Below are 14,452 nucleotides of genomic sequence, written 5' to 3'. Positions count from 1 at the left end.
TCTCACACAGACACACATATACACATCCACACACTCTCACACACACAATTTATTGAAGAAATTAGGTCATTTATCCTACAGAGTTTTTCCATAGTCTGGATTTTGTTGCTTGCATCTTTGAGTTGTCTTTTTCCTTTTCCCTTCTATTTTTGACTCAGATTTAGGTTGGTTGGTTGGTTAGTAACAATATGTCTTAGGAAATATTTTGTACTTTTATTGGGAGGCATTTAAAGATTTTTTTTTTTTTTTTAAGAGAGAGAGGGCATGAGTTGGAGGAGGGAGAGAGAATCTGAAGCAGACTCTGCACTGAGTGTGGAGGCTGACGTGGGGCTTGATCTCACCACCACAAGATCATGACCTGAGCTGACACCAAGAGTCTGAGGCTTAACCAATTAAACCACCCAGGCATCCCATATTGGGAGGCATTTAATATGTCTGAGTCTTCTATTCATATTAACATCCACAGATGAGCATTGCTTAGATCCTTTATTTCATTAGGGATTGCAAACTGGTGATATTTTAATATTCTTTATTTATTAGCTGGGAAACTTCTACTTTATCAGCTCTTTGGTTGAGGTACAATTCTTATAGGGAAGACAGAATAAAGACTTTAACTAGTTACCAAAATAGTGAGGTAGTTCCCTTAGAATCCTTAAAAAGTGACAAATGAGTTCATTTTTAAATATCATTATGAATTTATAGATTTAAAGACATTTCCTGCATCAATTCATTACCATTGTTACTGACATCAGATGGTCCCATCTTTGGCTACTGGAAGCCTCTTCAATTTGGCTCCTGAGTCCTTTTGATACAACCCTAGTAATCTTTGATTTCTGGTAGGAGAACATGTTCTGGGATTATCCTGTACATTTCCTGGCCCAGGGTGAGAATCAGGCATCTCTGTAAAGAGATCTGATTCCTTTTAGCAGGAAAGAGTATTTAGAAACCATAATCTGGGTACATAGTAGTCTTTTAAAGATCATATAGTCAAAAAGTAAGGTAAGAAACAGTTCATAAATCTAGTCCTGGCTTAGTAATTTTCCATTATCACAGAAATTGAGAGGTTGAAGTACAGTCTTAATTCAAAATAATGAACAACCTAAAAGAAACTTTCCTTTGATTTCAGAGTTAACTGTATTTTGTTACAAAATTGACTTCTCAGGTTATATTTTTATTGACTTCACTTGGCCTTCTCTGAGTACCCACCATCTCACGCAGTGGAAGGTTGCAGTTCGGTATGTGCTGACTGACAAAGTAGATCCAGCCAAGGATTAAAATTTCACAGTGAATAGTCTCAAATCTATCCACAAAGCAATAAAAGTTGACTGTAAAACCTCCCAAATCAGGGGCGCCTGGGTGGCTCAGTTGGTTAAGCTTCTGCCTTCGGCTCACGTCATGATCCCAGGGTCCTGGGATCAAGCCCCGTATCAGGCTCCCTGTTCGGCCAGGAGCCTGCTTCTCCCTCTCCCTCTGCCCCGCCCCCCCAATTGTGATCTCTCTCAAATAAATAAATGAAATCTTAAAAAACAAAAACAAAAACAAAAAAACCCCTCCCAAATCAACTAGATGGTTTGGGCAGAAAACTCTGACTTTGGATAGAAAACTGATTTCGGAACATCAGTGTCCTCATCTATAAAGAGTAGGATTAGGATCATCTCTGGGATTGGAGTCTGTCAACCTACAACTGTCATTATCTGAGTTGTTCTCCTATCTCATTCACTTATTCTTCAAAAATATTTCAAATACAGTGAGTGACAGACAATATTTTAGGCGGCTGAAGTAGGGGGAGCGAAAATACCCAAGGTTCTTGCTTTCATACCCTAAAACACACCTTGAGTTTTCTAATTCATTCTTCGTTTGAGAAGTGCAGTTTTAAGCACTCTTATTGATACTTTGTCCACAATGAAAAACAACTTGCATAGACTTTCTGATATTATCAGAAACTTTATTTGTTTAATGACTTTTTCTTTGACATGGAGTTTTTTGGTTGAAAAAATTCCCATTAGTTAAATTATTTTGGGTGATAAAATATAGTAAGTTAATTCAAATGGTCTATTTTGTGTTTCATTTGCACCTTTTAATAGCTTCTCATGTTTTAAAAATTTAGTGGTATTTAAGATTCTCAGAGTTAATGGAGTGTATAATGTATAGTATTTTTATATTATTGCATTATATTCTCTTAGAAGGATATAAATGATCCAGTTCATCAGATTTTCTACATAGCTATTTTCATTTGAAATGATATCTTGGTGTTATTAAAAATGTACATATTCATCTGTAAAAATCACACTTTCCTTATTTAAAAGTTGAATCCATTTTAATCCTATATACAAAAGGTAGTCAGAAATTTGCATTAAGATAGATTTGGATGGGGTGCCTGGGTGGCTCAGTTGGTTAAGCGACTGCCTTCGGCTCAGGTCATGATCCTGGAGTCCCGGGATCGAGTCCCACATCGGGCTCCCTACTCAGTGGGGAGTCTGCTTCTCCCTCTGACCCTCCTCCCTCTCATGCTCTCTGTCTCTCATTCTCTCTCTCTCAAATAAATAAATAAAATCTTTAAAAAAAAAAAAAAGATAGATTTGGATGGAGGGAAGCACAATTTCAACAACAGGAATACTTCATATTTCATTGTTTGTTTGTTTGTTTTTAATACTAACCGCAAGGAGGGTTCTCTTGCCCTCCTCTCCCACTGAGTCAGCCTTCAATAAATCTTATTGAGAGCATATTAAAGATTCTTCCTAGAGCTTAAGTCATTCTCTGCTAGTGATAATAAGCTTTCTATTTAAAGACATGGATTATATGTATTTTCAGCCTCCAAGGATGCCATTTAGGGCACCATTTTGTTTTTATATTGTATAAATAATTACTTAAAAGAGTTAATTCACAAATTACCATGGCATAGGAATGTAAAAAGACCCTGTTCTTTTAAATTACAATGTTGACCATAAGTGCATTATAACCCTCAGAAGACATTCACATTCCTACATTTTAAAATTGACAGGATAGACTGTCTCTAAGATGGTTAGCAATCCTCACCTTTTGTGATGCTCAAAACTTTCAAAGTTATGTTGCTACTTCATGCAGCATACATTTTTTTCCTCATGTGATTCTTGAATAAGAATTCCTTCCTTCAGGAAAGAACTTCTGTAGTATACAGTAGTTCCTTCCTATCTGCAGGGTATATGTTCCAAGACCCCTAGTGGGGGCCTGATACTGTGGATAGTACTGAACCTGTGCTATGCTGTTTTTTCCTATACGTACATAGTTCTGATAAAGTTTAACTTATCAATTGGGCATAGTAAGATATTAACAACAGTAACTAATAGTAGAATAGAATAATTCTGACAATATACATAATAAAGGTTATGTGAATGTGGTCTTTTTCTCAGAATACCTTGTTGTACTGTACTGACACTTCTTGTGATGATGGGAGATGGTAAAATGCCTGAGTGATGAGACAAAGTGAGGTGAATGACGTAGGCGCTGTGACGTAGCGTTAGGCTACTACTGACCTGGGGACCATATGTCAGAAGGAGGATCATCTGCTTCTGGACTGCAGTTGACTGGAGGCAACTGAAACTGCAGAAAGCCACAAACTGAGGATGAGGGGGAGCTGGTGTATATGGTGTTCACCTGCCCGTAGTTACCCATTCTTCAGGGAACGTACAGCGTTTCTTTGTAACTCTTTGCTACTTCTGTAAGTCCACATAGACATCGTTATATGTGTATGTTGGTTTTGGGGTATGACTATACATACAATCTCTCTTCACTCAATACTGAAAGAAGTGAGGAATTTCTTCTCACTCCTAATCAGCTTTTGTAACTGCCAGCTAACTACTCTTCTACACACACTACAGTAGGTTTACACATAGGAGTCTAGAGCTGTTCAACCCCGTGCAGGAGCCACTAGCCACCAGTGGCTGTTAAGCACCTAAAATGTGCCTGGTCCAAATGGAGATATGCTGTAAGTTTCAAATAGAGACCGGATTTTGGAGACTTAGTATGAAAAAGAGTGTAAAATATCTCAAAAAATGTTTTTTGCTCACATGTTAAAATATTTTGGATGTGTTGGTTACATAAAAACATGATTTTAAAATAATGTAATAATTAATACATAATGATTTTCACCAGTTTCATTTTACCTTCTTAATGTGGTTACTAGAGACTCTTAAATTACATATGTGGCTCACATATTTCTAATGGGCAACACTGCTCTAGAATAACATCAGTCATTATCCAAGCAGCCAAATCCCTATTGTTGCATAAATAGATAGTTGTATTCCAGACATCTTTCCCCAAAACTCCTTGGAAACTGCATGTAGATGCTAGTTTGTCATGCGGTGTGGTGGTGCTTGAATGACTTGGGAACAAGACTTTTCTACATGTAGATACAGTAAGCACCACACTGTCATACCTAGTACCATGCAGAAAAAGTTTAAACTACCAACATGAATGAAACCATTGCCTTTGTTGTAGATCGGTGCATTCAGCGTTTAAAAAAATAATTGTTACTATCACGAAGGTTATAGTACTTCATGGATCTTTAGCTATGAGCTTTGTAAATGAATGGTACATATGAAATAAATGTTAATGGAGAAAACCTAACTGCTTTGCTGCAGTAAACACTAAGTTATGGTTTTACTGCTTTAAGTGATAACACTGTATCTAATGCCTGAATATTAGAATAACAAACATACTTTACAGATTCTTTTATTTTATTACTGTTGGAAATGTAGTTAACATAATTCACATTACAGTTATGACACGCTATACTTGTTTTATTGCAAATTTTAAGATGTATATAAAAGACAGCAAACTCCTACTTAAACAGATCAAAACAGGTTATGTTTTAATCTCATGTAATTTAAAGTAAGTTCGCTACATAGCATACTTTGAAACATTACTCAGTATTTTTCATACAAAGCATTTTTTATCGATTTGAGTCTGAATATTGAAAGTTCTCAAAATTACATATTTTAAATGATCAGCAATAAGATTTATAATTGCATCTGGTGTAAGTATGGTAGCTAAGCAGTAAAACATTTATTTGATCATACAAAAATACTCTCCTGTAAAACACCAATTTTGTCTTAATTTTTAGGAAACCAGAATTCGGGCAATGGATAAGGATGCCAAGAAAAAAATTCATAATTTCTCTGTCATCAACCCTGTTGCCGGACAGGCTGTAACTCATATTTTTGCAGTGGACAATAGAGAAGATCTTCAGAAATGGATGGAAGCCTTCTGGCAACATTTCTTTGATCTTAGTAAGTTGATGTTTGGATTTGCTAGTAATGTATTCATGAAGCATGAAAGGATGCACAAAGCAATCTAAATATTAAAATTATAATCTTATGGTTTGTATCAAGATTTTTTTATGCTCTTGAGTAAAATGATAGTATATATCATCAATGCGTTGATGCCTTTTTCTCTCAACCTTTCCCCAGTGCCTGATTTACTATAGTTTATTATACCTTTGAATTCCTCGTATCCCTACCTATTATTTTTAAGTTTCTCTGGTCCCTAAAATAATTAGACCACATTTTTTCAAAATATTGGGTTTTAACTAGTTAAGGCAGTGTGTTTGATCAAAGGGATAAGAAGCTATTTGAGTAGTGAAGAACTTGTCTAGGTTAGTGATGATCCTAAAATTTGAAATGCTCAAGAGATTCATGTAACCTTCTGTTAATTCCAGATTTGTTTTATCATCTTGGACATCATCCAAAGATTTCTTTTAAACCATACATATGGTTTTTCAGTTTCAATAATACAGCCCATGATTATAAAAACAATGTGATAGTAATATAATAATAGAGTTCTACTATGTAAAATATGTGAGGTCCTAATACCTCAATTTAAGGAGGAATTTTATCAACAAGAAAATATTGAAGTCATATATTGAAAATGTAGACTATTGATAATGGCTATTTCTAGTCAAACTAAGCCCACCATTAGATTCAACTGGTATTTTATGTCTTCAGAATGCTTTTCTTACAGAATTACAAAAGAGAGCCATTTCCAAACGATACAAAGTTGTTTCTGCAACTCCTAGAAATAATCCTACAGAAATTTTAGGACTTCTTAAGATCTGTTTTGGGGAACTTTATAAAAGAGTTAATACCTGCTGTCCTAAGATTAATTTTTATAAGCCTACTGTGATCCATGGCCTGGTCAAGTATTATAGTGATGTTTGGGTTGGGGGCAAAGAAGGGAACTAAATTTATTGATTACCTTCCACATACCACATGGCTTCATTTTTTCCTCACAACAGCCCAGCAAGGCAGAAATGATTTCCCTCTGCTCTAAAGTTGAGAAAATTGAGGCCTGAAGAGATTGCTGGTTTACTGCGGGAAACCAGAGGACTCCCTCCGTAGCCTTCTGGAATTCTTTAGGACTTGTTTCCCTTAAGCACTACCCCCTAGGCACTGAATAGATGTTTAAATATTTGTTCTATGCTTATCAGCATGCACTACATTTTTTTTTTAATTTCAGCTGATCTTAGATGTGTAACTTAAAAGATAACAACTTCCTTTCGTTTGCTGATCACATCTGAAATTTTAACTGCTTTCCTAAATGCTCTGCTCTAGAGAGTCTGTCTTACAAAGACTATATTATTTTTAGAAGTGATTCTGCTATTTTACACTTTTTATGTGTATAAAAACAGGAACGAGGGGTGAAAGGAGGTAAAAATGCAGAATATTATGGTCTGGATATCAACTGCTACTAGACGGTATTATGTTTTTATTTGCCAGATTAGGTAAAATAATTTATCATGCTAAAATGGGGGAGTTGGAGGGATACAAATCTCATGATATTACTGCCAAAATAAGGAAGGGATGACAAGTAGGTTCTTACATATTCTTTAGTATTTAATGATTTGTGGATAAAATCTGCCAATCTTTAAAGTATAAATTCTATTAGATTTGCACTTTAGAATTCATGAATGAAGATATGAAGCAAAGATGGAAATGTTTATACTATCCTAAAGATTGACTTTTAAGTGGTAAGTGTAAGTGTAGCCTCTTGTGATCTTAGGTGAAATCTGATGTGTAGAACAAAGTAGAGGATAGATATTTAGGTTAGAATAAACTCAGAGTAATTTAATATTTAGAACAAATTTCAATTACTTGACTCTGATTAAGAGTAGAAAATCAGGAGAATGAGAAAATTAAAAACCAAGAAAAAACATTAATGGTACTAGGTCTGTTTAGCCTGGCAAAGAACAACCTGAGGGGTGGAGGTTGGAGGCAAGGGGGATGTCATAGCTAATTTTTAATATTTGAGAGCTAACGAACATGTAAAAGAGGAATGACACTTGTTTTGGTTGATCAAAAGGGGTAGAGCTAGGAATGGTGGCTCAAAGATACATTTTTTCCAAGTATTTAATAATATAAATATTGAGTTACATAAGCAGCTTAGCATAACAGATCATTTTGACTGGGAACGTTATAGCAAATATTATTGTGGTAAGCATCTTCAGTGTACAGATTTTATGTGAACACAACATAGCCATTTAATATTTCATACGGGGCCTTTATTTTTACATTAGCATGTTGGTATCAGGTATAACAGCGCATACTAATTTATTCACTGATAAAATAAATGTTTCCATTGTAAAACTGATCAGTGAACATACCACATGACTCTGACTTCAGTAATGCATGGGATAATATGGCTTTATATTCCAGTCTTCAACATGATTAGTATTCTGCTACCAGTTTAACAATGCAAAGCTTTCATCTATCAATGTAGAGAAAATACTATACTTCATAATTTGCCTAAGATTTGATGGAGAAATGTTTGCCAGTTCAAAGTATTTCATTATTTTTCTATTAGATAAGACCTTATTTTTTTTCTGCCCCCAAGAAGGAAAAGCTGGCTTTTATATATTTATCTAAAAAAGGAAGTGGAGGGGAGGAATAAGTTATCAGATCTCAGATCCTACTAGATTTAAATTCTGCAGAGCAACCTTTGAAGCCTCAAACTCAAGATTTCATTCCCTTTATGAGATGCTACGTGGGCTATTTTGAAATTTTTACCATATTCTATACTTAGCATTGTAATAAAACATACTAAAAGGTTTTTTATGTTTCTTAGCTATTTAAGGTGATGGATTTAAAATTTATGCATATTACCATATAACCATGGCTGTATATTAGATTTAAAACAACAAAAATGAATAGATAACTTGACCAAACATGAAATGTCTTTTATTTTTAAGCTATGGAAAATAACTAAATTGGATATTGATTATGGAGACTGAGAATATAATAAAAGGGAAGAGAAATATAGATTTTAAATCATTCCAAAAAGGCACATGTGTATTAAATTTACTTTTCTACAGATGTAAGATAGAGTATAAGAATAGTGAGGTGCAATAACCCACTTTTATAACATGGATATAGAGGCACATAGTCTCTGGCACAGTTGTTATCCAGCACACAGGCGCACAATAAACATGGAAAGGTTAAAGTTTTTATATCCATTCAGAAGAAAAAAGCCTAAGCATTTTAAGATGAAAATAGTAAAACATAATTAAAAGAAAATTAATTGTTGTCCACACTCTCAAATTTTAACTTAAAAATCAAAACAACTTATTTAAGAGTATTTTTTTAATTCCAAATGACTAATGGCTTTAATTAAAGTGTCCTTCTTAAAATAAATTAGACTCAGTTAGAATTTTGACTGATGTGTAATAGGCTCTTATATACCTTTTACTTGAATGAAAATGCAGCATTTTTCTAGTTATACGAATTTTGAAAAGCATAATCATTTGAAGAAATAATTGTTAAATAAACAATTATTATTTCTTAATTAGAATTTTCAAAGTTAACACCATTTTTGAGAAGCACTGTTTCCTTCTAGGTAACTCTATTTCAGTTGATTTTTACCTTTCAACTGTCTTAAGTACTGGATATTTTTATTTAATATTTAAAAGAGGAGAACTTGTACAAATTTTTGCCATGAATAGAAATTTCATTTACTGGACCATTTAGTGAAATAGTATAGTATTTAATAGCCTAGAGATCTTAGCTTCTTATATCTGTGCACAGAACTTTATTTTCCAAATAGATTACTCTTATGCTTAGACTTGGACTTTAAAATTATAGGTAGTACTAGGTTTTTGTGGCTTCCTTAAGGCAATGCTTTATAAATTCACTCTTACTTTTCACAGCAAAAAATATGTTGATATCTATTGAAAATGAAGTATATGTCTTCACATTTATGTTTTAAACTAGCCTGCCTTTTTCTGTCTTTCTTAGGCCAATGGAAGCATTGTTGTGAAGAACTTATGAAAATTGAGATTATGTCACCACGGAAACCACCTTTGTTCTTGACAAAAGAGGCGACCTCAGTCTACCATGATATGAGTAAGTGGGGTTTGTCTTTTCTAAGCTGCAGGGTAACAAAAACAACATTGTCCATACTCAAGCAGCTTATTCTATTGACATTAAAATGCTAAAATTTTCAGGGCACAGTCAAAATGAATGAAAAAAGACTATGATTATAGACTAAGGAACTCATGTTTAATAGATGAATTAATACAAAATTAATGAATACACATTTTTCATAGTTTGAATGCTTCAGATCAAACAAAACGTTAAGGCTTCAAAATGAATAAGGGTGCACTGAAAATAAATATTAGCTGAGTAGCTGATGAAAATTCTGAAAATGTAAACTTGCAGATTCTAAAATATAATCATGTTCTGTAATTTTTTCTGTATTTTATTAAATTTGTTTTAAAGAATGTTGATAAATGAGTATTAATAAATGGAGGCTTTCATCTCTGGTCAGAAAACTGGTTAAGTTTAACACTTTGGAAAATTTTAAATTTCTAGACTCATGAATATTCCATTTTCCCACACTTTGAAGGGTATTTATTTCTCTGTGGGATTGCCTGAGTGAACAGTGCTGTGAACAAACACAGGTCAACACTAAATTCTATTTTATTTTGCCACAACATGTACTTTATACACACTTTAAAATGTTAGATTAAAAATGATACAACCAGTGATTCATTTAATACCAGGTAATTCATTTCATAGACATTTATCTCTGTTCTTTTATTTTCTCCCAAGGAAAAATTCATCCAGCATCCTTATCACCAAACTGGTATCAGGGCTTCACTCTGTTTCCTTGGGTTTCTGGTTTTGGAATTTTCCCCTATTAACAGAGACTTTGCTAGTCTACAGGAAAGGATGCTAATCCAGTTACCCTTGTCCAAGTTTACATATCAGGCTTTTATAAAAAGGGAATCCACTCTTACCTAGAAGTCAGAATAGATTTTATTTTATTTTATTTATTTATTTATTTATTTAAATTTTATTTCTTTATTTGACAGAGAGACACAGCGAGAGAGGGAACACAAGCAGGGGGAGTGGGAGAGGGAGAAGCAGGCTTCCTGCCGAGCAGGGAGCCCGATGCGGGGCTCGATCCCAAGACCCTAGGATCATGACCTGAGCCGAAGGCAGACGCTTAACGACTGAGCCACGAAGGCGCCCCCAGAATAGATTTTAAATCCAAGAAAAGTTATTTAATAAATATTTAATCGATAGGATTGAAAAACCTGATGTAACTCCGCTCCTTTGAAAACTGGCTTTTACTCATTTAATATTTGGAATATATTTGTGTGTGTGTGTGTGTGTGTGCAGTGCATAGTGAACGATCTTATTTTTTGGTTCTGTTGGTAGGGTTATTTTTAAACCAAAACCACTTGCTTATCCAATGTGTTTTTGATGACTTACAGATACTGGTTTAGAAAACAATAACTCAAAATGTACACAGCTTTTGAGTTTTCCCCCATGTATTTTTTCTCAAAATTATTACAGGCATTGATTCACCTGTAAAACTTGAAAGTTTAACTGATGCAATACAAAAAAAACTTGAAGAGACAAATGGACAGTTTCTTATTAGTCAGCATGAAGAATCCTCACCACCTCTTTGGGCCAGCCTCTTTGATGATAATCATCAAGTGGTTATCCAGAAAAAGGTATTATCTCCTTCAAGCAAGCAGTTACATGATGGGAAAGGGAAAAAAAGACGCGCTCCCCTTCCTCCTCCTGATAAAGCTCCATTCAGCTTAAAAACCCAGAGCAACACAGATCAATTGGTTAAGGACAACTGGGAGAAAACAAGTGTGTCTTGGACCTCGCCTTTGGATACCAAATTATCAACCCTAATGCATCACTTACAGAAACCGATGGCTGCTCCTCGAAAACTTCTTCCTGCCAGGAAAAATCATTTAAATGATGGTGAACACATAGACACTAAAACCAATTTTGAAGCCAAGCCAGTGCCAGCTCCAAGGCAGAAGTCTATCAAAGACATTTTGGACCCTAGATCATGGTTGCAGGCACAAGTATAGAAGACCCTTAATGTATAAAGCATTTAACAAATGGGCTTAATTCAGAAGCACTAGAGATGTGGTAATATGTAATTATGTTGGTAAATATGATAGTGATTTACATCAATAATTAATAAGCTATTAGGTATTAAAATGCTTTATAATGAAGAAATGGATTTCTCTTTTACTTCTGATCTTCAGAATATAAGTGATTTCCCTGGTAGAGTGCAAAAGGCAGTTTCTAGACAATATCCTACTTGTTGGAAGGGTTAATTTATTCCTAAATTAGTGCCAGCAGTGAGCAAGCACTAGGCAGAAGAAGGCATTAAAATTTCTTTGGGGAGAGACTGTCTAGTAATTTAAAATGTGTTAAATATGAGCCATATTCTCATTGTGAGAATTTTAATAGTAATGGAATGTTTCAAAAGTTTTATACAAACCACAAATTATAGAATCCACCCAAGAAAATTTCTTCTTAGGATTCTGGAATTCTCATCTAATGGTTCACTGGCTCTCATCTGTTGTTTAACTCACTAGTTAACTCACTGACCTTTCAAATTCCTGAGATGAATTTTGGAATATTAAATCCTTCATCTTTAAAGGGAATTTATAATGTGCTATTCAGAGTTGTTTCCTTGATGAGCCCTGAAATCCTGTTGACATCAACTCTCGTAAGTGAAGCATTAACATTTATTAGTTTAGAGAAAAGGTAAATGAAATGTTCTTTTATTTCCATTTTTCTATGCATGGTGCTAATTTCAATTGTGACACTGGAATTTGGGGAAGTGAGCAGCTGATTAACACCTTAAAGTTCATTTAATACTTATTTAAAAAGCAGATGGCCAATTCAAAAATATCAGAAAAGTTAGCCATGATAATAATTTTCAGAATGAATCCTTTAAAAACATTTTAATTAAATTTCCTTTTTCTAGTAAGGGTTGATGTCTGCTATTGATATTATTCATTAAAAGTCATATTCTTACAACAATGACATCGGAATCATTTCCATAGGAGGTAATTTCCATAGCAACTAATCATAGTGACCCAAACAGGATTATGAAATCAAGTGAGGAATTAATAGCAAGAGGATGAATACCTTAAAGGAACAAAAATCCATTTTTTAAATAATAATACTTCTTGTAAACAAGAGCTGAACAGTTTTAAAAATCAAATCAGAATTTCCAAATAAAAGAGTTTCCATAAGGTGTCAGCAACGGCACAAAAAATCTGAAATCACACTGAACCCTAAATGTCATTGCAAGAAATAAAAATCTAAGAATTAAATTACTGCCCTGTGTTTAATCTCTGGAGATCTTTTTAAAGCTCACAAGAACTCTATTTGGATCAGAACTACATTATTACAAAGTAAAATGAACACTTGACAAAAAAGTAACATTAATTTAAATGGAGCCTTTCATTATTTTTAGATAGCAGTCTTTCTTCATTTATATGGAATGATGTAACTGCCCGGTTACTTTTGTGTTTGCGGGGGACTCCTAGTAAGAATTGCAACTCCAGGGAGTAATGACACAAAAGGTCTCTTGTGACCTGCGACACCAGGATAGACATAGTATTTGATGAGAAGGAAACCCCATGTGCCTGCCTTAGAGGATTGTAGAGACAATCACATGCATGAAAACCTGCAAAGGTAGGATTAATTCGTTTTTCTAACGAGAAGGCTCTCATAAATTCTGTTGTGGTTGCCAATTCAGTAAATGACGTATTAAAAATCTACAGGATATTATTGTTTGAATTTCTGTTTATTTTTTGAACCTCACTGCTGTTTCTGACAGTGTTTGTGACTGTCATTGCCACTAAATTATTGAGCTAGAAGATGCTGCAGGCAAAATTGTTTCTGAAACTGGTATCTAAGCATTTTTTTTTTTTTAGTTGAAGCCTTCCTTATAACAACCAGTGTTAAAACTTCCAAATTATATTCTTGTCATTTCCTCATGCATATTATATCAAGAAGGATTTAAGGTGTACTGGAAAGAGAATTTATTCATAGAGAAACTACCTAGCAGTCATGCCCTCAGTGGGATACTTTGAAAACAAGGCTGAGGTCCTTCCTCCTAGAAATATTTATGTGAAGCCTGACCAAGGACCACAGTTACTCAGGCTATTTCTGGGGGCCCATCTAGCTGTATGCTACAGAGACTTTGGGATCAGGCTGAAGGCTTCAGCTTCACTTCCTGTAGCGTGGTGTTCATTAAATGTTAGCTCACTTCCCCCAAAAGGTATAATACAAAGTCAGGGCTCCCTCCCTTCCTTCTTTCCCTCTTACTCCCTTCCTTCCTTCCTTCCTTCCTTCCACAGTTAAAAAAAATCTAAAAATACTTAGTTAAACACTTTGTCAAGGAGTTCGTCAAAAGAAGTATTTGTTTTCTCATTTCCTAAACCGGAAGTTTATGACAGATAAAAATATGTCATGTAATAAAAGATGTTTCAGCTTTTTATGAGCTGCCTTTTCACATTCCTTGTTTGTCCTTTTAATTTGTTTCTTGATATATGAAGACTATAAACTCGAAAACAAAGAGTTAGCTGTCAGATCTTGATAATAATATTATAATTAGAGAAAGAATAGATATTTTATATTATGATAATTCTGATGATCTGAAGATAATGTCTTAGAAAATTACATTTACATTTCAAGCTCTGGGACATAAATTACTTACAACAGCATTAAGATAGTATTATTTTTACTTGCTACAAAGTGGTGAGCTTTTTATTTAAACATCTTTCCAAGGACAAAGATGGCATTTTGTTATTATAAACACACACCTCCTAAGGTAAACACAGTCTTTCAGAATATCAAGTGTGCCAACTCTTGGGGAGTTTGGTTAAATCCTCCTTAACTGTCTGCAGTGCCCCCTGACTTCTTTTAAATGGATGTGCATGTATGTGGAAAACTAATTTCATTTATTATAAATGCCTTATCTTTACCCTTTAAGATCCTACTAAGTAAATTTTTCTGGTCCTGTTTATTAAAAATGGAAGCTGCCTTGTGTTAGAGAAGATTCATATAAGGTAGGTTAAGCAGTCAAGTATTTCCTTAGGCTTGTGTTCAGCACCTCAGTCACCTACTGAGAAGTTAATTAATTCAGTCCA

General features: G+C 34.3%; 1 protein-coding gene across 1 annotated transcript in view; it reads left to right on the top strand.

Annotated features, from left to right (window-relative positions):
* Positions 1 to 13,229, top strand: part of LOC118019583 (rhotekin-2) — a 74,206-nt gene extending 60,977 nt beyond the window's left edge. Inside the window, exons 10-12 of the mRNA XM_035018954.1 lie at positions 5,102 to 5,267; positions 9,264 to 9,371; positions 10,830 to 13,229. Of these exons, the coding sequence (XP_034874845.1) occupies positions 5,102 to 5,267; positions 9,264 to 9,371; positions 10,830 to 11,365 (810 nt within the window). The 3' untranslated portion in view covers positions 11,366 to 13,229. The remainder of the gene's footprint in view (positions 1 to 5,101; positions 5,268 to 9,263; positions 9,372 to 10,829) is intronic.
* Positions 13,230 to 14,452: the final 1,223 nt, after the last annotated feature.

The sequence above is a fragment of the Mirounga leonina genome, unplaced genomic scaffold (assembly GCF_011800145.1).
Source record: "Mirounga leonina isolate KUSES-001 unplaced genomic scaffold, KU_Mleo_1.0 Mir_108, whole genome shotgun sequence".
Taxonomy (NCBI): Eukaryota; Metazoa; Chordata; class Mammalia; order Carnivora; family Phocidae; genus Mirounga; species Mirounga leonina.
The sequence above is the reverse complement of the archived record's forward strand: the minus strand, read 5'-3'. Positions and strand labels throughout refer to the sequence as shown.